At 47.2% G+C, this 27,427-nt stretch overlaps 1 protein-coding gene and 1 long non-coding RNA gene across 9 annotated transcripts in view; one reads left to right on the forward strand and one right to left on the reverse strand.

The window, feature by feature from the left end:
• DENND2A (DENN domain containing 2A) overlaps positions 1-27,427 on the reverse strand; it is a 102,710-nt gene extending 75,283 nt beyond the window's left edge. For 2 of the 4 annotated variants that reach the window (XM_042926532.1, XM_042926531.1), the window contains exons 1-2: positions 12,880-12,995; positions 1-102 (exon numbers count right to left, since the gene is read on the reverse strand). In XM_042926532.1, coding sequence (XP_042782466.1) covers positions 1-102; positions 12,880-12,953 — 176 coding nt within the window. In that variant the 5' untranslated portion in view covers positions 12,954-12,995. Of the gene's footprint in view, positions 103-12,879; positions 12,996-25,553; positions 25,712-27,387 lie in introns of those variants that run through there. The other 2 variants (XM_042926552.1, XM_042926535.1) reach the window with 2 other exon arrangements.
• On the forward strand, positions 41-23,372 carry LOC122212648. 5 transcript variants are annotated; one of them, XR_006199250.1, is made up of 6 exons: positions 41-127; positions 2,917-2,992; positions 14,428-14,547; positions 19,444-20,160; positions 21,461-21,652; positions 22,026-23,333. It is a non-coding gene; the product is annotated as an uncharacterized LOC122212648 (long non-coding RNA). The 5 variants fall into 5 exon arrangements; XR_006199238.1 differs by lacking the exons at positions 41-127; positions 2,917-2,992 and adding an exon at positions 13,059-14,094 and having other exon boundaries at positions 22,014-23,372; XR_006199237.1 differs by lacking the exons at positions 41-127; positions 2,917-2,992 and adding an exon at positions 13,059-14,094 and having other exon boundaries at positions 22,026-23,372.

Consider the following 27,427-nt stretch of genomic DNA (forward strand, 5'->3'; position numbering starts at 1 on the left):
TTGTCAGCCAATTTGTAGCTCAGGTTTTCAGTCTGGCTGTGGCTGCCCTTGGCCGGCCTGCACACTGTCATCATGTCAGCACCAAGAGGAGCTCCAAGTCGCCTGGGGGAACAGGGATGCACACTGGGTGAGTCACCACGGCAGATCTAGGGCCCACACCCTGAACTATTTATCCCTGATAGAGTCCAGCCCGGAGTGGGGCGGGGGTATGTGTGACTGGAACACACCCTTCAGAATCCCGGACCCAGGGGAGGGCACAGAATCCCGAGGTCCACCTGGACTGAGACCCCATACCAACCTCTTCACCTCCAGACCCCATGCCAATCTTGTGTGTGTGTGTGCGCGCGTGTGTGTGTAAGCAAAACAGATACCAGCTCAACCTGACACTTTCAGCCTAAGAACCCGTAATGAGCTAAAAGTCCCCAAAGAAGAAACGAGTTGTTACTTTACTTGAAACAAGAAATAAACTAGATGCCAAAGCAGAAACATCTGCACAGAGGTACTTTTGCGCTGGCCCTCACGGGAAGCACGCACCCACAGCGTCCTTGGCTTTGGAACCATGCAGGAAGGACCTCTCCCAGCGGCCGCAAACCCAGGGGAGGAAACATGTAACCCCTAGGGTCATCTGTCTAAGGGAAACTAGGTGGTTCTGGCAAACCCAGGAATCCCACGGGGCACCTTAGACCTGAAAAATAATCAGGACCATGTGGATACCAAAGCAGCTGCCTCAGTGCCGTGGTGGTTGCACGATATGCCAGAGCCTGACATTCAAGTGAAGTGAAGTGGCTGATTAAAATGTATGATCTCGGGGCACCTGGGTGGCTCAGTCTGTTAAGCGTCCGACTTTGGTTCAGGTCATGATCTCACAGCTTCTGAGTTCGAGCCCCACGTCAGGCTCTGTGCTGACAGCTCTGAGCCTGGAGCCTGCTTCAGATTCTGTGTCTCCCCGCTACCCCCCACCCCTCTCCTACTCATGTTCTGTCTTTCAAAAAATAAATAAATGTTAAGAAATTTAAAAATAAATAAAATAAAATAAAATGTATGATTTCAACAGCAAGTCCCTATAGAACTCTGGGTCTCTCAACACGAGGACAAATGGACATTGCTCAGGTGGACGTGGTTTGGAAGATGAGGCCCATCAGAGAATGCCAACAGGATGGGCTATGCAATTCATTTACCTCGTCCCCGTCCCTCCCAAGGGGGACGAGGTAACTCTTTGACTAGAGTTTCAAAGAGTATTGAGATATTGGAGATTCACATTTTTTTCCCACTGACCCTCCAGGGACTTCCTCTTCTGAATTCCTCTAAGGTTCCGAAATTCCCATCCCCTCTCCCAGGAGAGTTTATCTGCCAGGTGACAGGGTGGGCTGCCCAAACTCCTGGCCTGGGCATCCCCTTCCTGCAAGAAATCAAAGGGCTAGGCTTCAAGACATCCAAATAACTCCCGGGAACAAGGAGAGGGAGGCCAGCAGGAGGAAGAGAAAAAGGAGAGTGAGTTTGGGTAACAAATTAAAAAGAGGCAGGGTAGGACTGGTGAGCTGAAAATACAGGAAGGGAACAGACTGGTCCAAGAAGGTGTGCGTTTGGGGAGGAGGAAAGAGGCTCAGGCCTGCGCACAGACCTCAACTGCCCCTTACCAGTCATGTGGCACCCTTCAGCTTGGGGGATGGCCATGCTGGAAGCAAGCCCCGCTCTTTTTTTTTTTTTTTTACGATTCTTAGAGAATGAGTGAGAGAGCAAGCACAAGTGGGGGACAGGTGGCACAGGGAGAGAGAGAGTGAGAGAGAGAGAGAGAGAGTGAGAGAAAGAATCTTAAGCAGACTCAATGCTCAGCACAGAGCCCAATGTGGGACTCGATTCCACGACTGTCGGATCATGATCTGAGCTGAAATCAAGAGTCGGACACTCAACCAACTGAGCCACCGAGGCGCCCCAAGCCCAGCTCTTTAAGAAAGCCAGGCCCAGGGTTCTCCTCTCCTGTTATGGAAAGAGCACTGAAGAGCCTTTCAGAGACAGGAAGGAACTCATTGCCCCTCTCATAAGTTCCACAAAGCTTCTGGTCCACTATATTACAATTTGAAAAATTCAAAAAAAAAAAAAAAAATTCTGGAGCCTCTCCATTTGGCCGGACTGAAAGACACTGCCCTTCTGTCCTAAATCTGGTGCAAGGCCTGTCAGATGGCAAGGACAGTGGCCGCCCCCGCCACCCCCTTCATGCCTGCATTCTGCCTCCACACAGACCGACTGCAGGGATGCAGCCTTGTTCCCCGTGAGCAGCTGCTCTGTCCACCTACCCTCTTCTTTCAAGCTGGCACCCCCTTTCCCTGGCACTACAACGAGATGCCAGGCTTTGTGCAGGACGCTCTGGGCCTCAAGGATGAGGAAGACAGGGAGTGGGCCCTCAGGGAGAACACCCGGGACTATGCTTGGGTCACTATCGGCCCTGGCATCCAGCTCTCCCCAAAGAGAACAATTTCCCTATACTTCCCAGAAAGCCAGAGCTTTTCCAAAAGGGACAAAAGCCACTGTGTCTCCTACATGGAGAACCACATATGGACTCTGAGGTTGAAGTCACAAGAAGCACTTAATACGGTACTGAAGTGAAGACGATTCCCATGGGGCAGTAACAGCTTCAAGTGTTAAACGCATGATCTTTGGAGAAATAGCTGATGTCATATTCCAAGAAGCTTCAGGGGCTGGAACTCAGAAGGCAAAGAACGTCCCCCACTCAGCAATCAGCGTGCTGGCATTTCTGAATTCACAGAGGAATGGAAAATGCGGCCCCCCAAAACCTATGACCCTTCCCTTTTCACCTGTGTTGTTTAAAAGTCATTAGTTAGGTGACAAGCCCAGCCTAATTTGCTGATGGGAAGTTCTCTGACTTAAAATTACCATAACTTCACTATCACTTTATAGGTCTGGGATTGCAAGATGGAGCGATTTCAAGTGTGGTCCACTGGGAATCTGGGAACCGGGGAACCTCGTCAGACAGGTAGGTTCCTGGGCACCAGTCCAATGTACCAAAACCAACTGTCCGGGCAATGGCCTGGAAGCTGCATTTCAATACAGTAAAGCAAAGGCCTCAGGTGATTTCTTACGCAACCCAACGTTCTTTATTTCTTCCTGGGCAATCTGGCCTTGTGATCCAGACTGGTTTCCAGGAGGTATAATGAATGTATGACTAATAAAAACACATTTTCTCACTCAATTGCTTTCCATAAAAATACAATGGAGACATTCATCAGACGGGCTTAATTAGTACTAATAATTAGTACTGATCATTTTAATTCAATTTAAAATGTTAGACAAAATTCTGAAGCTAGATAACGGGTGGTACGTGAATATATTTTTTAGTGAGATGCTTCTGGTCAGTCTCAAAGGCCCACAGAAAATGTAACTGCTCCAGACTGACATTACCGGATCAAAAACCTGTACTATTTTAAAATTCTTTTACGTTGGGGCGCCTTGGTTAAATCGGTTAAGCAGTTAAGTGTCCGACCTCAGTTCAGGTCATGATCTCACAGTTTGTGAGTTCGAGCCCCGCATCGGGTTCTGTGCTGACAGCTCAGAGCCTGGAGCCTGCTTCAGATTCTGTGTCTCCCTCTTTCTCTGCCCCTCCTCCACTCACACTCTGTCTCTCCCTGTCTCTCAAAAATAAATAAACGTTAAAAAAATTTTTTTTTAATTCCCTTACGTTAATCCACTAAGCTTGAAGTTCCAGCCTGATCTCTGAAAACACTTTCCTTAAGGACCTTGGAGTACTAAAAGGTGAAATCATTAATTAAAAACTAAGTATCTCTGGAGTGCCTGGGTGGCTCAGCTATGAGTGTCCGACTCTTGGTTTCAGATCAGGTCATGATTGTGGGATCGAACCCTGCATCAGACTCTGCACCGATAGCCTGGAGACGGCTTGGCACCTCCCCTCTGCCCCTCCCCTGCTCGTGCTTGGGCACTTGCATGCTCTCATTCTCTCTCTCTCTCTCTCTCTCTCTCTCTCTCTAAAAACCCAAACAAACAAAAAACCAAGTATCTCCCCACAAGAGTGTCAAGATTTTAAAACAGAAATAAAATGTTTTCCTGTGGTAGGAAGGAGGGAAGTGACCGTATCAGATCTCTTCCTGAGCGCAGCGCTTACAAGAGAGCCTGAGGGTACCCGGAGGAGGGAGGGGTGCAGCCGGCAGTGCCTAGAGAGGAGCCACCAGGGAAAGGAAGGGGGAGAGGAGCTCCTCCAGGATGCTGCCCACGCCTGCCTGCCTGCTCTTTCCTCCACTGCCACTTGGGGAACCGGTCTGGTGAAGCCAGGTAGTCTTCACTACAGGTTGTATGATTCCATTCATACGAAATGTCTAGGGTAGGCAAGTCCATAGAGGGAAGGGGAGTTGGGACTGACTGCCGATATGTAAGTAAGGGTTTCTTTTGGGGATGACAGAAATATTCGGTGACAGTTGTACAACACAGTGAATATACTACAAGTCACTAAACTGTACACTTTTTTTAAAGTTTATTTATTTCTTTTGAGAGAAAGAGAGAGCAAGAGTAAGGGAGGGGCAGAGAGAGAATGAGAGAGAGAGAGAATCTCAAGTAGGTTCTGCACTGTTAGTGCAGAGCCCGATGCAGGGCTCAAACTCACAAACCGTGAGATCACGACCTGAGTCGAAACCAAGAGTCGGATGCTTAATGGACTGAGCCACCCAGATGCCCAAAACTGTACACTTCTAAGTGGTAAATTTTATGTGAGTTATTATCTCCATCAAAAAATACATTATAAGGGGTCCATGGGTGGCTCAGTCGGTTGAGCATCCAGCTCTTGATTTCAGCTCAGTTCAGGATCCCAAGGTCATGGGATCAAGCCCCACTTTGGGCTCTGAACTGTGTGTGGTGCCTGCTTAGGATTCTCCCTCTCTATTTCTCTCTCTCTCTCTCCCTCTCCCTCTGCCTCTCTCTCCTAGCACTCTCTCTTAAAAAAAAGGGGGGGGGGATGCAAGCTGGTGCAGCCACTCTGGAAAACAGTATGGAGGTTCGTCAAAAAACTAAAAATAGAACTCCCCTACGACCCAGCAATTGCACTACTAGGCATTTATCCATGGGATACAGGTGTGGTGTTTTGAAGGGACACATGCAACCCCCATGTTTATAACAGCACTATCAACAATACCCAAAGTATAGAAAGAGCCCAAATGTCCATCGATGGATGAATGGATAAAGAAGATGTGGTGTATATATACAATGGAGTATTACTCGGCAATCAAAAAGAATGAAATCTTGCCATGTGCAACTACGTGGATGGAACTGGAGGGTATTATGCTAAGCAAAATCAGTCGGAGAAAGAAAAATATGACTTCACTCATATGAGGACTTTAAGAGACAAAACAGATGAACATAAGGGAAGGGAAACAAAGATAATATAAAAATAGGGAGGGGGCAAAACATAAGAGACTCATAAATATGGAGAACATCAGAGGGTTACTAGAGAGGGCATGGGAGGGGAGATGGGCTAAATGGGTAAGGGCACTAAGGAATCTACTCCTGAAATCATTGTTGCACTATATGCTAACTAATTTGGATGTAAATTAAAAGAAAAGAAAAGAAAAAAAACCCATGAGGTTTCACATTAAAAAAAAAAAAGTTAAAAACAAAAAGCAGGAACAACTGCAGATCATGAGGAGATCTGGCCCCCACCCCGGACAGAGTGAATCATACTGCCAGGAGGGCCTAGGAATATGCATCTCTAAGCTCCCCAGGGAAGTCATGGGACGGTGTCAGAGCTGCTAAACCATATTTATCTTTCTGCCTCTTGCACCGTCAGTCGGCAACAGAAATACTCTCCTATGGCCTCTCCTTTGTAAGGCAGCCTTTCACTCCAGTGTGTTCGTTTGCTCCTATTTCAGAGCAGCTCCAAAATCTGGTGGAGGAGTTATCAGCCCACAGTTAGTTGCCTCTGTCCCTTGAACCCAGGGGTAAATGCTCCAATGAGCATTTGAAAATGAAAAGCTCATTTTCACGCTAAAGGAGGCCTCAAGCCCAAAAGCATAATCTGAGTCATTTTAAGACTTTCTGTCCGTATGACTCCTCAGTTACCGACAATATTTTCTTTTAACAATTTGGTCAGTATTTGCCTGACCTGCACCTGTCAGTTTGTCTGACAAATGAAGCCACTGGGAATTTGTGGCCAGAACAGCCTGACATTGCAGGAAGGAACACACTTTGTGATGCTCCTGTGGCCAGAGGCAGCTAAAGATTTTTATTCTTCTTCCTTTCATAAACCCGAGTTTCACACCTGCAGAACATTCTTATGTACAGAGAGATGTATTTGGCCACCTTAGTAGAATGGAAACACATTTTCACTTGACAGTATTTGCAAACCCATGCTTTTTCCGTCACTCGCAATGTAGAAATACTTCCATATGTTGCCTTTAGGTTGTGTATTTTGTCGAGGTAAAAAGAGATAAAGTACAATTAGGTGGCCATCTTGCATATGAGCACTAAGCTACAGTGTATAAGGTTTTAGTGCTGCCAGCCCTCCCGAGGGAATGCTTGAGAACTACCCGTGTCACCGCTGTGGAAAAAGTTCCTATGGGTTTGCCACAAATCATCAAAGTATGAGTTATAAAAGCTATGAAATATGCTCACACTGCCAAAATCTGATTTAAGAATCTGAATTCTGGTAAATATATTTTCTTGTAAGAAAAAAAGTACTGGCTCAGTTGGTAGAGCACGTGACTCTTAATCTGGGGGTTGTTGAGTTCGAACCTCACGTTGGGCGGAGAGCCTACTAAAAAAATAATAAACCTGCAGTGCAGTGGTGTTATCCTCATTAAAACAAAAATTAAGCTTTTTTTGTTCCTTTTGTGTATTGGAGGTCACCAAACTGGGAGGAGTCAGGTTCCAACTTCTTTCAACTCTCAAATATTTTTTTAATGTTTATTTTTATTTTTGAGACAGAGAGAGAGAGAGAGAGAGAGAGAGAGAGAGAGAGATCGTGAGTGGGGGAGGGGCAGAGAGAAATGGAGACAGAATCTGAAGCAGGCTCCAGGCTCAGAGCTGTCAGTACAGAGCCTGATGTGGGGCTCGAACTCATGAACACGGGATCATGTAAGACCTGAGCCAAAGTCGGACATTTAACTGACTGAGCACCCAGGCGCCCCTCAACTCCCAAATATTTAAACTTGCTCTTCTTTCTCTCTATTCTGGGCTACACCAGAAGCCGCTTCTTACTTCTAACCTCTACAGAAGTCAATGCCGAAGTGCCTACCATGTTTCTGATAGGAAATAGAGGCTCAATTAGGTTAGGTCATTTGTTCAAGTTCATACAACAACTCATGAGTGAGCCAGGAACGGGTCTAGGTTTTGAACCCAAATCTGGTGCTTCTTATGCAACAACTGTGGCTTCATACTATCTCATTCAGTCTAGAAACAGACTCTAGCTCATTGTTTTCAGTGTCTGTCTCCTTCAGCTCTTCAAAATCAACAACTGTTTTACACTGCTTTGCAGCCATGCCGAATTTCGTCACTCAGCTTGCTGAGTGAGCTGGGAGGGAGACTGAACGTTTTTGTGGGTCTCTCTCTTTTTTTTTTTTAATGGTCTGTGATGATATACTTCTGTATTTGGAGAATCTATCCTAAGAAATAATCCTAAATGGGGTGCCCGGGTGTATAAATAACTCAAATGTCAGACCATATAATGGTAACATAAGCTATAATATAGCTATTTGATGGGCTATCATAGAGCACATGAAATTATGTTTAAGTAGACTACCATTCTGTAAGGGCAGAGAGGAGAGTAGTGGTTGCCTAGGTCAAGGGTGCATATGGCAAGAAAAAGAGGAGTGACTGCTAATGGGTATGGGGTTTCTTTCTTTCTTTTAATTTTTTTAAATGTTATTTATTTTTGAGAGACAGAGAAAGACAGAGAATGAGCAAGGGAGGGGCAGAGAGAGAGGGAGACAGAATTTGAAGCAGGCTCCAGGCTCTGAGCTGCCAGCACAGAGCCCGATGCAGGACTTGAACCCATGAACAGTGAGATCATGACCTGAGCCAAAATCGATGATTATCCGAATGAGCCACCCAGGCGCTGGGGGTTTCTTTCTAAAGTGATAAAAATGTCCTAAAATTGATTGTGATGATGGTTGCACAACTCTATAAATATGCCAAAACCCATTAAACTGTACCCTTTAAATGGGTGAACTGTACTGTATGTGAAATATCTCAATAAAGCTCTTATTTAAAAAAATAAATTAAAAATATTGTGTCCAATATGAATAAGATATTAAAAAAAAAAAAAAAGAGGAGGAAGAATCTATTCCTATTCCAAATTGTGTAAAAGGGGCACCTGGGTGGCTCAGGGGGTTAAGCGACCACTCTTGATTTCAGCTCAGGTCATGATCTCCACGTTTGTGGGTTCAAGCCCCGTGATGGTTTCTGCACTGACAGCACAGGGCCTGCTTGGGATTCTCTCCCTCCTCCCCCCCCCCCCCAAAATAAGTAAACTTAAAAAGGAATTTCCAAAACTGTGTAAGAAAATGACTGTAAGTAAATGTAACAAATGATTAACAGTCGTCACTGGGTAAGAAACTTGGGATGATTTTTTCCCCATTCTCTATACTTACCTATAATTCAACAACAACAACAAAAAAACAGATTTCCAAACTTTCTATAATAAGCACACATTACTATTAATGTTACAAATAATGGGGAACATGCAAACCCTGTTGTCTGTGGGTGTCTGAGTCTGCCCTGTGGCGCCCCTTAAAAGGCTCTGGTTGCCTTATGGCCACAAGTGTGGCTGGGCGCTGGGCTGGCCCGAACCCATCAGTCCAGCACTTGTTTTGTTATGGCACAGCTACCTCCTAAATGAAAGGGTAAGTGACACTGTTCTCACTACCGCCTTTCCCTTAGCAACCACCAAGACTTGTATTCTGGCCTGCCACTTCCCAGTACAGATGTTGCCCTGGGTCCAAAGAGAGATTATATGGAAACATATGGTTAACAGGAAAATAATCCTATAATTCATTCTTCCAACTAATAGTTGTGTCTGCTTTGCAAGGGAAACCGAGAGTGAAGCCTGAGAGAAATATAAAATAAAGAGATTGATTTGCCCTCTGAGAGTTTTCATTCTTGTACAGGAAAGAAGATGCACATAACAAGACTGTACTATGCACTTGAAAGTTGCTAAAGGAGTAGATCTTATATGTTCTCACTGCAAACACACACAAGTTAACTGCGAGGTGACAGATGTGTTAACTAACCTTCACAATGTATACGTATATCACATCATCATGTTGCATACTTTAAACTTACAGAATGTTGCAGGTCAATTATATCTCAATAGAGCTGGAGGGAAAGACGCACAAGAGTGTCTCTGATACAAAAGAGTGAAGGCAAGATCCTTTGTGGGCCTGGGCTTGAAGGATGGGCTGAATTTCCTTTGCATAGATGTTTGCATAATCTCAGGATGACTAAACACTTAAAGAGGCACAAACCACTGAATGAAAAGCAGCACCGATTCCATAAGGAGGTTACACTGAACTGAGTGGCTGGATTCCACTGCAGGGGTCAATCAACATGTGAACCAAGGCAGAATCTGTGAATACAATTTGTGCAGATTTTCTGAAAGCTTTTACTAAGATATTACCCTAAGCCTAATGACCTTACAGATTTTTTTTATTCAGAAATGATTTCAAGTTTGAAGAACAATTGCCAGAATACTTTTTTATTTATTTGAGAAAGAGAGAGAGAGAGAGAGAGAGAGAGAGAGGGAGACAGAGAATCCCAAGCAGACTCTGCATTGTCTGTGCAGCCCAATGCGGGGCTCAAACCCATAAACCCTGAGATCATGACCTGAGCTGAAATCAAGAGCTGGACCTTAACCAACTGAGCCACTCAGGTGCCCCCAGTTGCCAGAATATTACAGAAAAGTCTTATAAACGCTTCATGCAAGTTTACCAAGTTCTAACACTCTATTAAAGACTGCTTTAAGGGGCGCCTGGGTGGCGCAGTCGGTTAAGCGTCCGACTTCAGCCAGGTCACGATCTCGCGGTCCGTGAGTTCGAGCCCCGCGTCAGGCTCTGGGCTGATGGCTCGGAGCCTGGAGCCTGTTTCCGATTCTGTGTCTCCCTCTCTCTCTGCCCCTCCCCCGTTCATGCTCTGTCTCTCTCTGTCCCAAAAATAAATAAAAAACGTTGAAAAAAAAAAATTTTTAAAAAGACTGCTTTAAAATGCTGTTTGGAAGGTTTAGGGAAAGTAAGTTCTATCCAGGCACTAGAAGTCTTAAATGCTCATCAATTTGAAAGAAAACAGAATCTTACAAAACCAGTTTAGTAAAGTAAGTAAGCACAGCCAGGTGCAAAAGACAACTCAACCCCCAACCCACTCTGATCCTCCACCAGGACCTCCCAGGAGGACAATGAAAACTTTAAAACCTAAATACTCGACATGCAAGAAGAGCTAAGAAAAATGAAAGAAGAAAAATACTATGAAAAATGAAAGAAGAACAATAAAAAAGAATGTGTGTGGGGAGGTGGGGTTTGGGGCCCACGATCATATATTAAAACATACTCTAAAGCTTCTGTGACTAAAACAGTGTGGTAGCACTATAAAAATAGATAAATACACTGGGGGGACAAAACAGAAAACCTAGACCCAACCACACATAGAACTTTATATATGGCAAGGGTGATGGGGTGGCTCAGTGGGTTAAGCCTCCGACTTCGGCTCAGGTCATGATCTCAGAGTTTGTGGGTTCGAGCCCCGCATCGGGCTCTGTGCTGACAGCTCAGAGCCTGGAGCCTGCTTTGGATTCTGTGTCTCCCTCTCTCTGCCCCTCTCCTGCTTGCACTCTGTCTCTCTCTCTCTCTCAAAAATAAATAAAAATTAAAAAAAAATAACTTTATATATGATAAAGGTGGCATCTTAAATCACTAGGGCAAAGATGGACTTTTTAAATAAATGATGCTGGAATAACCAAACAGCCCAAAGGTGTTCGTGTAAGATCACCCCGCAAATCTGATGTGCCTGGGGCGCCTGGCTGGCTCAGTTAATAGAGCATATAATTCTTGGTCTCAGGGTCGTGAGTTCAAGCCCCACGCTGGGCATGGAGCCTACTTAAAAAAAGAAAATCCGATGTGCTTGCAGAAGTAGTGAACTGCAGGAGGATAACCCGCATCTTTCTCTGAGCCAGAGAACCAGCTGCAGGCAAGAACGGGTTTCACATGATGGGTTGCAGCCTTGAACGGTTAACACCAGCCCCTGAAGGATCTGACCCGTGCCTGCCATAACCCCAGAGGGGCTCCAACTGCCTTCAGAACCCACTGTGATTTCAGTGGATTTTCAAAAATCTGACTTTTTCTAGGACAGCCCTAGAGCTTACAATACATTGTGCAGCACCCATAGTATACACACATGATAACATACAGAAGCCCACTCCCTCCCACCAATTTCCAGACGCATTACTGTTATCCTCATTTTGAAGGTGAGAAAATCAAGGTTCAGAGACTTGCCCAGAATCATGATTGTTTAAGAGACAGGATAGGGAATTCGTAACTCTCCACTCCAAATTCTGTAGTTTGGTCCTCAAACCTCCTTATCTGCTCCCTCAGTATCTTTAACTAGAACCACCCAGGATTGAGACCTCTCACAACCTGATGCAAGAGTCTGCTAATTGGTGATGCCAGGACCCCTTGGGGACAGTAACCTCAGAGTCTGACCCACAGGGGTCAGGCCTTTTAGGGAGCCCGACTTTCTTCTAAGGGCAGCAAGCAGGAAATAGCTTTCATTCATAACCTTTGAGAAAGTCAGGGTAAAGAAATGAGCACTGCTACATCCGGTGATCTGTCAGGCATTGATTTAAGCTCTTCGCAAACATAATTACAGAAATAATGCATCTCTCAAGACAAATGAAAACATATGTCCACATATGTTCTTCTACGCTTACATTCATCGCAGCATTATTCAGAATGGCCATAAAGTGGAAATAATCCAAACGCCCTCAACTGATGAAGAGAGAACCCAAATGTGGTATATCCATACCATGAAATATTGCCCAGCCCTAAAAGTAACAAAGTCCTGATACCTGCTACAACGTGAACCTTGAAAATATTATGCTAAATGAAAACAAGCCAGTCACAAAAGCCCATATATCGTATGAGTCCATTTATATGAAATGTCTATAACAGGGAAAGCTATAGAGACAGAAAGGAGATAAGTGGTTGCTAAGGAGTATGGGTTTCTTCTTCCCTGTGATGAAAATATTCTAAACCACTGTGGTGGTGGTTGCACAACTTTGTGAATACACTAAAAACCATGAAATTGTAGGCTTTAAATGGATGAATTTTTATGGTAAGTGAATTATACTTCAATAAAGCTATTACCAAAAAAAAGAAAGGAAGGAAGGTGGGATGGGGGAGGAAGGATGAATCTAAGTATCTAGCATCATGTACCAACAGGTACATGATTCTTTTTTAACTTTTTTTTTTTTTTTTACATTTATTTATTTTTTGAGAGACATAGAGAGACAGAGTATAAGTTAGGGAGGGGCAGAGAGAGAAGGAGACACAGAATCCGAAGCAGGCTCCAGGCTCTGAGCTGTCAGCACAGAGCCCGATGTAGGCTCAAACTCACGAACCGCCAGATCATGACGTGAGCGAGACCCGACGCTTAACCGACTGAGCCACCCAGGCACGCCTAGATTTTAAAAGAGACCTGTCTAGCCCCAGAGCCCTTGCTCTAGAATGTCATTGCTTCCTTCACAAGCAGTATCTCTGGCAAAGTACTTAGCGAAACTAGGATACTTATGAATACAATGGTAAAACAAATGAACACGAAATGGTTAAAGAAACATGACCCAAGTAGTAGATACGGCAGGCGCTATGCGAGCTTGCCTACCTCACAAGCAGTTCCCTTTTTCTACAAACTGCCCCATCCTTCATTCGAAGGGTCCCAAGGTCACTGGCAGCCATGTTTGAGTGAGGAGCCCACCTCCACCCACAGCTGATTGGCTCCAGAGGAGGCCTGACTCAAGTCGGACCAATCAGATTTCACTCCTAGGGAGTGGCGTCAACCTGTGTCCTGGAAGACAGAAACGAGTGCTGCGAGGTGGCCATCTTCCACTCTGCGGAGTAAGGAGCGGAGGGCTGGGCTGTTGGAGAGAATGATGCCAGTGCAAAGATGGCCTGGCACCCCCTGGATCCAGTCGCCTGCTGAGGCTAGGCTGCACTTCTGCCCATGGGTGCCACCAGACATCTTCATGCAGTGTCCTGTTCAATCTGTGTTCAGCTGCTACATTCAACTACTTTCCCAAAGCGAAAAAGTAAAGCTACTGTATGTGTGAGTTTTAAACATGAATCTGCAACCGTATGGCTGAAGCTGAGCAAGCCCCACTGGGTTTGCCTCCAGCCTGGCGCAGGAGGTTGGGTGCTCTCTGATCTTTCCCCTTACACGACTGAAGGTCAGAAGAGCAGCTCTCAAGAAGTCCCTTTCTCTCCCTGCGGAGACTCTTCATGGCACTGGAGGTGCCGGAAACTTCTTAGTAAAGTTATCCTGAGACCTAACCTTTCCAAGAAGCTGAAGAGCATATTATAAGCCTTATTACAGGAGAGCTGCTGAACCCTTGAATGAACCCTGAAATAGGACATGGAATCAGAAGATGAACACTCTCCTTCCTTTCTTGCCAATAAAACGCCACTGACAAAAACTCCAGCTTTTTATTGGAATGGACTAATGAGAGGTTACTGTGGGTAAATGAACAAATAAAAGGCACGCACGCCTTCCTCAGTTCTTATTTTAGATCTGCGATATATATACAAGAAAGCAGATATCACATCTCCCCCCCCCCCCACTGGCAGGGACACATTTGAATGAAAAACGTTCGCAAGAGTTGCAAGAGTTTGCATAGTCTGGACAACAGAAGGAAGAGCCGAGTTGACAGGAGGGAAGGGATGGACGAATCCTTTTCCCATCCCTCTGTCTATTTATGGGAGTCACTTCCTTTCAGGAAATGCTGAGCCCCTTCTCCCAGGACCCTGTTGGGAATGACGCCTGCAAGGGCTGACCCAGCCTTCCACATCCTCCTCGCCTCAGCAATTCTACCCTTGTGACCCAGTCAGTACTGGGAATCCGGCCTGTAAATGACAGTGCTTTTAGGAGGCCCCAGCCTAGTGAGGAAATTCAAAGAAAAAAAGGGGAGGGGACACATAATGAAGTCAGAAAGGCCCCTGGCTTGGAGAAGCTACTAAATATGAGCACAGAAAGGGGACGGATCGGCGGGGGTTGGGGGGAGTTGGGGCTAGAAACGATGACACTGTGGCCCAAGAGTTTTGTGGCTCACCTTATTGGACACCCTGCTGGGTGATGGCTAAGGCAGAAGCAGGACCCAGGGTTCGTGGCCCCGTCCAGGGCTCACTCACCAGCTCCACACTCCTTTCCTTTCCCCAGATGACTCCTGTTTCTATGGAAAGAAGAACCTGGGTCTACTAGTTCCGTGTTCTTGATGAAGGTGGTTCTCCTCTCTTCTTGGTCAGCCCACCTCTTCAGAAACCCAGAGAGATTTCTGAGGTTAGTGGGTTTTTGGTGGTTGGTGTTTGTTTTGTTTTGTTTTTGTTTTGTTCTTTAAGTGAGAAATGTTTTTGGTCTTAGGATGTTGAGAGATTTTTAAACAGCGACAAAAAACAAAAGCATTTGCCCTACAGACGCGAGGTAACTTTAGCCACTGGCTCCCATGGAATGCTTTTTCTTCTTTTTTATTTAAAAAAAATTTTTTTTTTTAATGTTTATTTATTTTTGAGACAGAGAGACAGAGCATGAACGGGGGAGGGTCAGAGAGAGAGGGAGACACAGAATCTGAAACAGGTTCCAGGCTCTGAGCTGTCAGCACAGAGCCCAACGCGGGGCTAGAACTCCCGGAGGGCGAGATCATGACCAGAGCCGAAGTCGGATGCTTAACTGACTGAGCCACCCAGGCGCCCCTCTTCTTTCTTAAAGTTATTTGTGTATTCTGAGAGAGAGAGAGAGAGAGAGAGAGAGAGAGGACGCGCGCATGCACACAGGGAAGGGAGGGAGGGAGGAAGAGAGAGAGAGGGAGAGAGAATCCTAAGCAGCGACGTGGGGCTCTATCTCAGGAACCATGGGATCATGACCTGAGTCGAAATCAAGAGTCGGATGCTTAAACCAACTGAGCCACTTAGGCGCCCCTGCTTTTTCTTTTTATAAAAAGACAAATGAACAGATACAGTGTTCAGAGCTTCCCTGCCCTATTCCAGGGAGGAAAAGAGACTTAATGTTAGCAGGTTAAAAGAAATGAACTGGAGACTGAGGGTAAGATAGAAGTTGAGACAGAGAATCAGAAAGAAAGACAAAGACTGAGAAGTAAACAAACAGGGAAAGAACGGCACTGAAACACGGAGAGGAGGGACCCAGCAAGAAACCACCCAGACGCAGAGAGGGTGGCTCTGTTAGGGGACACCCAGACGCCCTTCCATTGGATGCAGCATCCTGGCGATCAGCTGTTTTTGCAGCTGAAGTGGATGTAAATGAAATACGTTGCCCAAGTTTACACCGCGGGCAAGAGGAGCTAGAATAGTCCAGTGGCAAATACTCCTGCACTTCAGCGATTTGGAACGTTCCCATCCCCGCACTTCTGTTCATGTTCTTTCCCTCGGCTGTCACCCTCCCTTTTCTTTGCTATTATATTCCCACCAAGCCCTCAAAATCTAGTTTGAAATTTCCACAGAACCTACTGTGACCACCCCACAAACTAAAGTTCTTCCCCGCTCTTCTGAATTTCTAGAGCAGTTATTGACTTATCTACATTTGATCATCTAATAAGCGTGCTTCGACTATTATTTAAATACTTTTTACCCAAGGTCCACATGTTTGCCACTTCCAACTGCAATAATGAACGCATGGCTAACGTTTATTGAGCATCTACTATTCTCTAGGCAAGATTCTACATGGATTGTTTTGTTGAATCCTCACACCAACCCTACTATTGCCTCCCCTTTACAGATGTGGAAACTGAGGCCTGGAGGGAGTAAGTTTTTCCCAAGGTCACATGCATGCTGAATAAATCCAGGTTGTCAGATTCAAAGGTCCAGTGCCTAACACCCAAATAAATGCCCGGCGGGGGGTGGGGTGGGGGAGGGGGCAGGGTACAGACCTTCCCCTCCTGGATACAGAGTAGCTACTCAGTAAAACTGTTACTTGGATTTTATTCCAAGTACCCAGCACCCATCCCCTCTCTACCTCCCCTCCATCTCCTTCCTGCCCACCATGAACACCCTGGCACCAAGGCACTGCCTGGCCCTCTCTTCCACTTCCAGAAGCAGCCCTCAGGCTGCCATTTTGTGACTTATTTTTCCTCTGAATGCTCTCCTGATGTTCACTGTAACCTGACCTCACCGAACATTAATACTAAGAGGGGAGGCAGGGCCCCCTGCCCCATCTGTCCTGACCCTTGGGCACCTGGAGAGCCCCCAGGCCTGTGCCTCCCAGGGGCCTGTGCCTCCCAGGGGCCTGTGCCTCCCAGGGGCCTGTGCCTCCCAGGGGCCTGTGCCTCCCAGGGGCCTGTGCCTCCCAGGGCTGGCTGCCACACCACACCACGAGGTAGCCACTTGAAGGGATGCACCTGAAAGGCATATTTTATTTGCTTCCTGACACCCATCTCTGACTCCAGCTGTGCTGCCCCAAACTCCTCACTTTCCCACCTCCTCTCTCCCTAATTCCTGCCCTCCTCTTCCTTTCCTCCCCCTCAGACCCTTTCCCACCCTCTTTTGCTGGCTTCTGTTCTCTTTCTTTCCATGAGCAGAGAGTTTCCAGCTTGGCTCCTGGCCAGCACATTTGGACAAAAGGCAGCAATCTTAGAGGAAGACGTCATCTCGCACCCCCTTTCCCGGGGCCAGCACCGTGGCTCCCGAGCCCAGAGAGGGAGAAGGGGGCCCAGGCCTCTCTGCCACAGCTCCCCGTTCTGGGAAAGGCCTTGAGAGATGGGGTTAAAAGCAAAGAGTTTGCAAATAGACCCAGGCTCAAATTCCCATTCTGTCACTTGAGGCTGTGGGATCTTGGACAAGTTACTTTGCAAAGAGTCCTCTCCTCTGTAAAACTGTGATCATTGTAGCACCTATTTTGAAAGACTGCAAGTGAGGATTCAATGAGAATGCACCTGTAAAGCATTCAGCACAGCACATGTCCTGTAAAAAGTGCTCCACACGTCCCTTCTGTAATAAAGCGAGCTTAACTCTGCCAAATAATACAAACAGGAGTAATAACACAGGAGCTTGTGTCGATGATAATAATACCTCCTCAACTCATCTGCAGGGCTACTGATCCAGCCTCAATTGTCTGCAAGTGTGGTAAAGCTGCAAAACCCTCCCAAGCACGAGTTGCTGTTACAATGTAATCTGTGTGAGTTGGTTTTGACATTGGAAGGGGAGCTGACCCCTCTTCCTTTTCAGTAGGAACCAGGACGTGCTCAGGCTCAGCTTCAGAGCTGGATGTGAAAGTAGGAGGAGCCCACTGAGATCGGCACAGCCGGCTCATCCTGACTCCCCTCCCCCTCCGTCTTCTGGCTCCCTGAACTCCGAGGCCCTGGCTCTGTTTGTTTACTATCTGTCTCTGGTGTTTGGTACTTGCAAGTTGTGCAATGCCTGGGAACATGTTCATTTTTACTTAGCTAGGTTTTGAGAAAGGGAAATGGTCTTTCCCCTATGACTTTATTTAGCTCATCTGGGCCAGCATGGAGAGATTTGAATTTAATCAGTAAGATGAATCAAAGAGCGTGAGGTGCTGGGTGGTGGGGGGATGCTGGGAAATACACAAGTATATGGGATGGTCCCTGCCTCCTAGAGGGAGGAATAACAGCTATAAACCCAAACAACCGAATGGCAGTAAAAGACTGCAGTTGTTCACGATCAAACGACAAGATTAGTCCAGGGAATGACTGACACACGGTTCACGAGTTTAAGGACTAAATTTGAACCACAGTGGTGGATGTTACCAAACGAATACAAACTGGAGGAACGCAGAGGTGGGCAACGGAAGTCGGAATAGCCACAGACTGCCTCAAAGAAGAGGTCGGACCTGGTGGCCCTTAAGATGAGACTGGGTTCCAATAGCTGGGAAAGGAGAAGGTTGCAGGTGAGGCAAGGGCAAGAAGGTACTCTCCCACCCGGGACACAGGGACCGATGGGATGTGAGCCAGGAGAAGGTGGAATGGCTTGGTGGCTTACACTGGGGGATGTCCTGAAAGGAAGGAGGAGGAGCTAAGACTTGCTCACCTGGGAAAATAAAGAGAATACAGAATGGAGAAACACACTCTTTTGGACATGATAGGGTTAAAATGGCACATTCAAGAGGAGCCATGTGGAGTAGGCAGTCAGAGGGAAAGATTTAGGGGTCTGGTGAAAGAACACCCCTGGGGGTGCAAATCTGGGAGGGAGCCCGCGAACCTGTGAGCATGAAGGAGATCCCTGAGAGAAAAGTGCAGAGAGTGAAGAAATAGGCACGGGGCACTCTTACATTGCCCTTGTTACTCAGCTTCACTCAGTTTCTTTCTTTTTTTTTTTTTTTTTCAAATTTTTTCAGTGTTTATTTATTTTTGAGAGAGAGAGAAAGAGCAAGTGAGCAGGGGGAGGGGCAGAGAGAGGGAGACAGAATCCAAAGCAGGTTCCCGGCTCTGAGCTGTCAGCACAGAGCCCGACGCGGGACTTGAACCCACGAACCGAACCGTGAGATCATGACCTGAGCCAGAGTCAGATGCCCAAGCCACTGAGCCACCCAGGTGCCCCACTGACTCAGTTTCTTTTTATGTGTCCTCATCTGGGCCTTCCAACTAGACAGTGGTAGGACATGAGGGTTGGGCTTCTTTTTATTCCTCTGCAGTGCCTAACCCACGCTAGGCTACTATGGGTGAGGTACAAATGCTTGTTGAGTAAGAAAAAGAAAATGAATCAGTGAAGATCCCCTTTTCTACAGATAATTAGAATAACCAAAATCTTGTGGTGTCTCAGGTGGGGAGGCAATACGCAGAGTACTTAACAAAGGTGTGGCTGGGACACCAGCCAATGAGAATTGGCCTTATGATGAACCCTGTGATGGCTGGATCTGGGGCGGTTGGGGTTCCCAGGAATATGGGACACTGGGAGCTTGGGCAGTGACTGCTTACTAAGTGGTTCAGAAGCATTAGGCATTCTGACAAGTGGACAGTGTATCAGTGCACATCAGTTCTCCATCAACCTTGACCTGGGTCAGGGGTGTCGCGTACACTAGGGAGCTAAAGAACAGTGAACTGGCTTCATTAGAAACTTAGGATAAGGTCTCAGCAGAGGGTTAGGGAAGGAAGCCAGATTTCAGGGACTTGGTGGGGGGGGGGGGGGTTGCTGGTGGACCTGCCCCCGCGGGCTCTTCCTGCTATTCCAGGTCCCCATCGTGAAACCCCCTCCTTCTCTTTTCCTCCAGGAGGTTGGCAGCTTGAACCTGGAGCCTGAACCAAAGAAGCTGTCTCTTTGACCCCCTCCCCATCTCCCTCCTGTCTGCCCCAGGCCCGGGATCCGGGCTATCCAGGGTTCTGGGGAAAGGAGAGCCTCTGGGACCCTCCCTCGGCACTGCTGAGACCTCTAAGTCTCCATGTTCTGGGAGGCATTAGGGGGTTAATTTTCTCTGACATTTTTTCACCCTATTAGATGCACCAGTTCAGCTGGAGGGTAAACAGAGAGCACTGGTCTCTTTTTGATGTCCTGGGAGCTTGTGTGTGTTTGTTGTGTTTGTTGCCTGTCACCGACACAGATGGTGAAATGGGCCAGATGTAAAGGATGACAGCGGCCACAAGATGCCGGGGAGCTTTGCTGGGGGTTGGATGACCACACACTTCATTCCACATCTGAACCACTCTCACCCGCAAGTCAGAGTATTAAGCAGAGAACCCCCCTGCGCCCCCACAGAGAGCTGGAGACGTTTTCTGGCAGAGAAGCCCAGAGCACCGGCAAGCTGCTTCGAGAAGTTCCTCTGTGTCTTCCCAGTCTCCACCCTGGGCGAGTCTGTGGCTGAGAAGCTGGCCTGCTCCAGCTGTAGGGGAGGCAAGTTCTAAACCTCAGGTGCCCCCGTCACCCCTGCCCAGTGATCAGATCAGTGCTCTGTGGCTTCTCCCCCAACTAACATCTCCCCTGACCACACAAGGTGAGTTTTAATCCCGATTTGCTGATCCCATACAAATGGGACATCCAGGGAGGTTGAGCCTGTAATTCACAGGGACATGGAAAGCACAGACAAAATGATAGAAGTGTCCTGCTTCAATGGTTCCAATTTGCTGAGAAAAGGCAGTCAGTGATTTTTTTTTTTTTTCCCCATGGTGAGCTGGGGGTGGGCAGGGACAGGAGTGTCCAACTCCTCTGACTCCTTTAGTGGGAATGAGAAGTTCACATGCAGCACTGGGTTATCCAGCTGACCCCTCCTCCTTCCCTGCACTTCGGGCTCTACTCTAGGGGGGCTAAGAAAGGCTGGGGGGCAGAGGGATGGTGCAAACTCATTTCTGCTTGTGTCAGTGCCCCTGGACCAGCAGGGAGAACGGACAGATAATGGCCAACTCTCACCCTTTCCCGGGGCGCCCACAAGTTGCAGTTTCCAGGGATAGTCCCAGGGCAGGCCTGTTGTAGATCAATTAACAACTTACCTTTTTTTTTTTTTTTTTAAATTTTGTTTATTTATTTATTTTGAGAGAGAGACAGAGAGAGACAGAGAGAGGCAGAGAAAGAGGGAAAGAGGGAGAATCTCAAGCATGATCCACGCTGTCAGCACAGAGCCCAACGTGGGTTTGAACTCATGAAACTGTGAGATCATGACCTGAGCCAAAATCAAGAGTCGGCTGCTTAACTGACTGAGCCACCCAGGGGCCCCAACAACTTATCTTAAGCGCTCCCTTTTTACTTTCAAAGTGGCCCGGTTTGTATCTTATGGTTCCCCTGTCCATTCCCCATAGTGAATTTGCAGAGAACTTGCTGCTAAGTCAAACACAACCCTGACTACATTTTTTTCTGAGAAGCAAGAACGAGGGAGAAAGAGGGAGGCACGTTAGATTACTGCACTGGGTTGACTCTTGTGTGGAACCCACCCCACCCATCCCAGGTTCCCGCCTACACAATATGTGGAATCGTGATTATGTGGGATCGAGGTTGTGGGAACATGAAACCAGCAGCAAGAGACAAAAATTAAGATGGTTTGTTGGATCACAAACTACAAAACATAAAAAATCTCCTAGAGATCATAATGTTAATATATTGCCTTTTTAAATTTAATATAACTCAAAATAGTAGACTGCCTCTATGAATGTACCACACTATGGATTTTAATTTTTGTATTAACTTACATAGAAATTCAGAGTAAATTCGGTGGGGAGCTGGGGTGGTAATGCTTGGGTTAAGGGAGAGAGAGGTAATAATACATTTTGCAGTTGTTTTTTGTTTTTGTTTTTGTTTTTAAGGCTGAGCATCAGGATCTCATTTTTAAATTATACGTCACTGGGCACAAATATATTCAACATCCATTTGGCTTTGAAATCTATTTTAATCTAGCGACTGCACTTCTGGGAATTTATCTTACAGAACTATTGGAACAAGTGACCCAGAGAGTTTGTAGTGGCTAAACTCAGAAGCAACCAATGGCTCAAAAACAGGTAATTTGTTAAACAAATGAAGGCAATCCATACAAAGAAACAGTAGGGCTATGTAGGTCCCCCACAGAATTATTCTCACAAACGAGTGTTCAATTATGATAGCATGTTTCCACTTCTGTAAACAAACAAGCAAACATATTACAGGCAAAGAAGAAAGTCTGAGGCTATTTGGAATATGTACCAAATAGGGATTGCCTTTAAGGAGGGAGACAGTATGCAGTAAATTTTCATTTTTCATCTTATTCTTTTTTCTTATTGCTTAAATGTTTTATAGCAAATATAACTTTCACAGTTTACGTAGAAAAATATATGTATATATACAAGTACGTGTACAAGAGTAATCTTAAAACTTTATAGTAAGTATGCTTTTTAGGAAAACAAAACTACGAAAGGAAATGCATTTGATACTGTGTTTGAACTGGTCTGACAAGCCCTTCTGATAAGACGCACAGCCCAAGGAAGGCCTGGATACCATGGAAAAAATGGTCACTGTCAGGACTTCCTGTCCTGATCCCACTCCAGCTCGATCCTACTCTCATTTCCTTCTGAAGGGGAGCCATGGGACCTCTTTGTTCCCCACTGTTGAGGGAAGCTAACCTCTTCCCTGAGCTTGCCATGAAGGTGATTCACCCCATCCTTCACTCAGGCCAGGGAGAAGAAAAAGATAACAGTTTTTGGCAATTCAGCCTGTTAGAAAAGGGGTCTAGGGCTCACCCCTCTTCCAGTCAACTGCAGGCCAAGGATGGATGCATCAAAGAGAAGCCAAAGACAAAGCAATTCTGGACTGCAGCTGGCAAAGGGCTTAACTCTGGGCAAGCTGGGAGTCGACAGGATACATTCTTGCCCAGATCAGACAATGATCTTGACACAAGGGTAAAAGATGGTCTGACTCTGGCTTCCCAACATATTCTGTCTTTGGACATCAAATGTAGAAAACTGAGCTACTCACTCACCTCAGTTCCAGACACTGACTTTTCTCCTATAATTAAAGGGGTACATGTGTCTGTCAGTCTTTCTGTTGGGTAGCCTGTGTGTGTGCGTGTGTGTGTGTGGGGGGGGGGGGGCGTTTAAAGATCACCTGGGATACCTATGGAGGCCATCTGGCTCTGTGGAGGAAGAAGGGTCCATGCCTAGACACAGGAGACTGGGCATGACACAACCTGGGTCACTCATGAGTGCCTGTGAGACATTCCATGGGCCCTCAGGAAGCAAAAAAGAAGGGGCTGGGGTTCCAGAGATCATAAAGGAAGCTGAGTCAACTTTGCCTACAGCCAAAGAAGCAACTGCCTGCAAGGTGTATTTGAGTGTTATAAGGAAAGTCATTGAGCCTCAAAATATTTCCCCTATTATCCTGTCAGAGTTGCTGAATTCAACCCGTAGAGATTCATTCCTTTTGATTAAGACTCTATGGATGTTCCATTGCAAACTGATTTTCCCAGCTTCTTTCCAATCCAGAAGACATTGGTTAGAAAACAAACACACTTGAAGTGTCTACTTGAGGCAAGTAGAAAGTACCCAGAACTCAGAAGCTCAGCACTCAAGAAAAGTAGACTTATGTGAGTTCCAAGCAAAGAGAGAAAGTTACCAAATGTTTTCAGTTTGGGCTAAGGTGAAGCATGCATACAGCTGGATTAGACAAATCTAACTGCAGAAGCCTTGTGATTATGCTTTTAGAGTTTCTCTTTTTCATTTTTATTTATTTTTTAATATTTTAAATGTAGCTCAGAGCCTGGAGCCTGTTTCGGATTCTGTGTCTCCCTCTCTCTGACCCTCCCCAGTTCATGCTCTGTCTCTCTCTGTCTCAAAAATAAATAAACGTTAAAAAAAAAAAAATTAAAAAAAAAAAAACGAATTGGATGCTTAACCGACTGAGCCACCCAGGTGCCCCAAGAATTTCTATTTTTGTAAAAAAATACTTCATATACACACAAATGTGTCTGCCACCAGCCTTTGTATCTAGCTCTGTTCAAGCTGGCTTTAAATTCTGATGTTGAACGCACATTAGCTATTTGATTTTTATTATGAGTAACGGGCTTCCTAACTAAATTTTATGGGGTCCTTGTTTTTGGAATCTGAGGTTTCTGTCCCCTGCTGTAAGGAATCCTTTATGTGATTGTTAAAGCAGCCACTCTCACCCTTGGCTGTACCTTAAAACCACCTGTGACTTTCAAAAATACCGATGCCCAGGGCCCATTCTCAGAGATTTTTATTTACTCTCTCTAGCGTGGGGCCCAGGCATCTGTTCTTTAAAAAAAAAAAAAAATGCTCCCCTAAGACATTTAAATGTGTGTGTGTATTTTTATTTTTTTTTAATGTTTATTTTTGAGACAGAGACAGAGACAGAGAGAGTGCAAGCAGGGGAGGGGCAGAGAGAGAGTGAGACACAGAATCTGAAGCAGGGTCCAGGCTCTAAGCTGTCAGCACAGAACCCAACCCAGGGCTTGAACTCAAAAATCCTGAGATCATGACCTGAGACGCTTAACTGACTGAGCCACCCAGGCGCCCCACCCCACCCCCCTTTTAATGTTTGTTTATTTTTGAGAGAGAGAGAGAGAGACAGAGAGAGCACAAGCAGGGGAGAGGCAGAGAGAGAGAGGGAGACACAGAATCTGAAGCAGGCTCCAGGTTCTGAGCTGTCAGCACAGAGCCCAACACAGGGCTGGAACCCATGAACTGTGAGATCATGACCTGAGCTGAAGTCAGACACTTAACTGGCTGAGCCACCCAGGCGCCCCTAAATGTGTGTTTTAACAGGCCACTCCCAGTTACAAATATTAAGAAAGTGATGGGGGAAGGGGGCTGGAGGAGTAGAGTCTCACACCTATTCAGTGCTGATTTAAGACATCTAAAATTAGCAAGAAATGGTTTCAACAGCAGCAATGCATGGACATAGATTCCTCAGGTTCCGTCCCTTGTTCAGAAAGCAAAGGGAAGGACCCAGCCAAGGGATCTGTGGCGGAGTCCGCAGAACCTCTCAACTCTGGGTCTGCGTTCCCTGTCCTGTGACATTCCTGGTGTTGCAGCAAACAAGATTCCCACCCCCTCCGGCCTCACTCAGGGTGAATCTCTGGTCTCCGGAGTCCCACCCTTTCCCTGCTGTGGAGAAGCAGGCTTAACATCAGGTCTGAGGGCATCTGGTGGGGATGGGGCGTGGGGGATGAGAAGTGGACTTGCCCATCTGACCACAATCCTCGAATGGTGCCCCCACCGCCTGCTTCCCTTTAGGTCAGGGTTTCTGGATGCACACTGCGTACCAGACCCTTCAGCAGACCAGAGTCTCAGCCTACCAGCCAGGGGACCGTTCTACGACTTGCCTGCTTCCCCTTCACGGTGGGCACCCGGGGTGCTTTGCTCTCTACATTCATCAAAGCCGGTGTCACCTCCTCCACTTGAGACCATGGGCTCCTCTGCCTAGATTTCCCCTGGCCCCAACTGCCCGCAAGTCTGAGCTGACGCTCAGCAGCCCGCAGAAATGCAGTGTGCTCCCAAGTCAAAACAGGAAGATGGTATAAGGAGCCAGTCACGTGGCATTGTATCTTCCCATCTCTTGTAACACCCACAACGAACATTTTTTTTTCCCTCTGTCACTCTTTGGTCTTTACACAAGGTTCCTCATGAGAAATTCCCTATTGAGTTCATTCCAGGAAAAATTGTGTTCTGAAAATTAATTTGTGAGCTTTCTGTTGTCCAAACTCCAAAACTGTGCAATCCAGTGTATTTTTGTTTGTCTCTAAGCTGCCAGGAAATTTAGAGCCAAAGTCGTTGTCCAAGTGTTGTAATCTGCTAAACTCAGGCCATTCAAAATATCCATTCCTTTTGCTTTGCTTTGTTTTCTCCCGAGCTTTTCGGCACTTGGTTTTGGTCTAAGTTACCTCACCTGTGCCCGTCGCCAGGGTCCTACCTCTTAATCTCTTGGATCCGTCCATCCTGCCTCAGCATTGCCATCATCTGCGCGTCAGTAATTCTGGCCCGGGCACTGCAAAGCCGCGGTCACATTCTCCTCCAGACCTCCACCCAACAACCACAGCGAGCTTTCTAGGACATCATCTGAACCCAGCTTCGGTGAGATCCTCCTTCCCTCTGGGGGCACACTGGGAATTCTCCCCACACTTACCCTCCCGCCCTCTCCCTCCCCCTGTCTTGGTGACTTTGTGCTTTCCGTTCCCTCAGCTGGAAACCGCCTTCCCTGCTTTGTTTTCTTGGTGAAGAGGTTTTCCGCGCTCAGTCCCAGCATTACCTACACTGTGGGCCTCCCCTGAGCTGAGTGGCCCAGCTCTGGGTTCCCCTAGCACGTAGCACCCACAGCCAGGCCAGCCCAGGACTGGTTTTAATTTTTTTTTTTTTTTTTTTTTTTTTGGTAAGATTTTGTTCTTAAGTAATCTCTACATCCAACGTGGGGCTGGAAATCACAACCCTCACATCAAGAGTCCCGTGCTCTACAGACTGAGCCAGCCAGGCACCCCTGGTTTTAATTCTTCTGACTATCCAGCTGGGATGGTGAGTTCTGGAAGGAAGAGAGAGCTCTTATTCATCACTGGGTTTGTTCCTAACGCCTAGCACAGTGCTGTTAAGTGAACGATTACACAACACAGGGAGGCTTCAAATCTTCCCAATAAAAGCACTGAAAGCCATCCTCTTCCACCAGCCTTTCCACTCACTACCCTTCCTCAAAAACAGTCACTGTTTGCTCTTAACTTCTCACAGACTTTTGCTCCATCTAAGCAGCCCAGCCAAAGGCTTCCTACTCCACCACGCTGGTGTGTTCAATACTTGACAGTGCAAGCAGAGAGGATTTAGTTCTTTTATGCCGTAACCACCAAGGGCGTAGGGTTTGATAACAAAATTTCGGTGGAGTGCCGACTGTAAGACGACCAATCTGGGGCCACTGCTATCTGAGTGGCTGGAGGCGTTAGAGAAGTCGGTCCCTGAAGCCCATCTCCACACCAGCTAGAATTCCCCCTGCTCCTTCTCCAGTACCGGCCGCTTAGAGCCCGAGTCACTGCACTTCTCCTTGCCCAGCCCGGCCGGAGTGCACTGCCCAGCTTCCCCACCGGGTCCCCTGGAAAGGACCCCGCCGCTGGGGTCTGGCCGTCCTCAAGGGTTTGAATCCAGCTCTCTGGGACTCTCCTAAATATCGCTGTACCCCGTGTTGTTAAGAGACACCCAACTCCCCGGGCTCCATCTGCTCCCAAATCCCTCCTTAGGGGAAAAGTGGGAGAAATAAGAGCATTTAATCATCTTGACCATCCTGCTTTCCCAAGACTGCAAATTCTGACCCAGTTGGGTGGGGGTGGGGGGGGGGGGTTGTCTCTGGCTGCTCAGCCCCACTGGATTCTTTCTCTACACACACTCTCTCTCTCTTTCTCACTCACGCCCCCTGGGACACAGCCCGGCGGACCCAGGCTCTGCCCAGTTTCTGCAGGTTTCCGACGCGCGGGACGACGGCTTCCCCCCTCGGCCCTGAAAGTCACGCCGAGCCCCCAAAGGCCGTCCGGCCAGCACTTTGCTCAAGTCCCTCAGGTCGGGCTGAAGAGCCTCAGTCCCCACGTCCGCACTCGGGAAACCCGGTTTTCAGTCTGCAAAGAGCCGCTTCCGAGCCCCGGGCTGGGGCGGCTCCCGCCGTCCCCTCCCTTCCCCCCAGGACCCCCTCACCCCCCCGCCCCCCGCCGGCGCGTCCCCTCCGCGGCGCCCCCCGCCCCGCGCGTCCCCTCCTCGGTCCCCCGGCCCGGCCCTACCTCCTGGCGGGCCGCGGCTCCGCGGGCTCCGGGGCGCAGC

The sequence above is a fragment of the Panthera leo genome, chromosome A2 (genome assembly GCF_018350215.1).
Source record: "Panthera leo isolate Ple1 chromosome A2, P.leo_Ple1_pat1.1, whole genome shotgun sequence".
NCBI classification, from domain to species: domain Eukaryota; kingdom Metazoa; phylum Chordata; class Mammalia; order Carnivora; family Felidae; genus Panthera; species Panthera leo.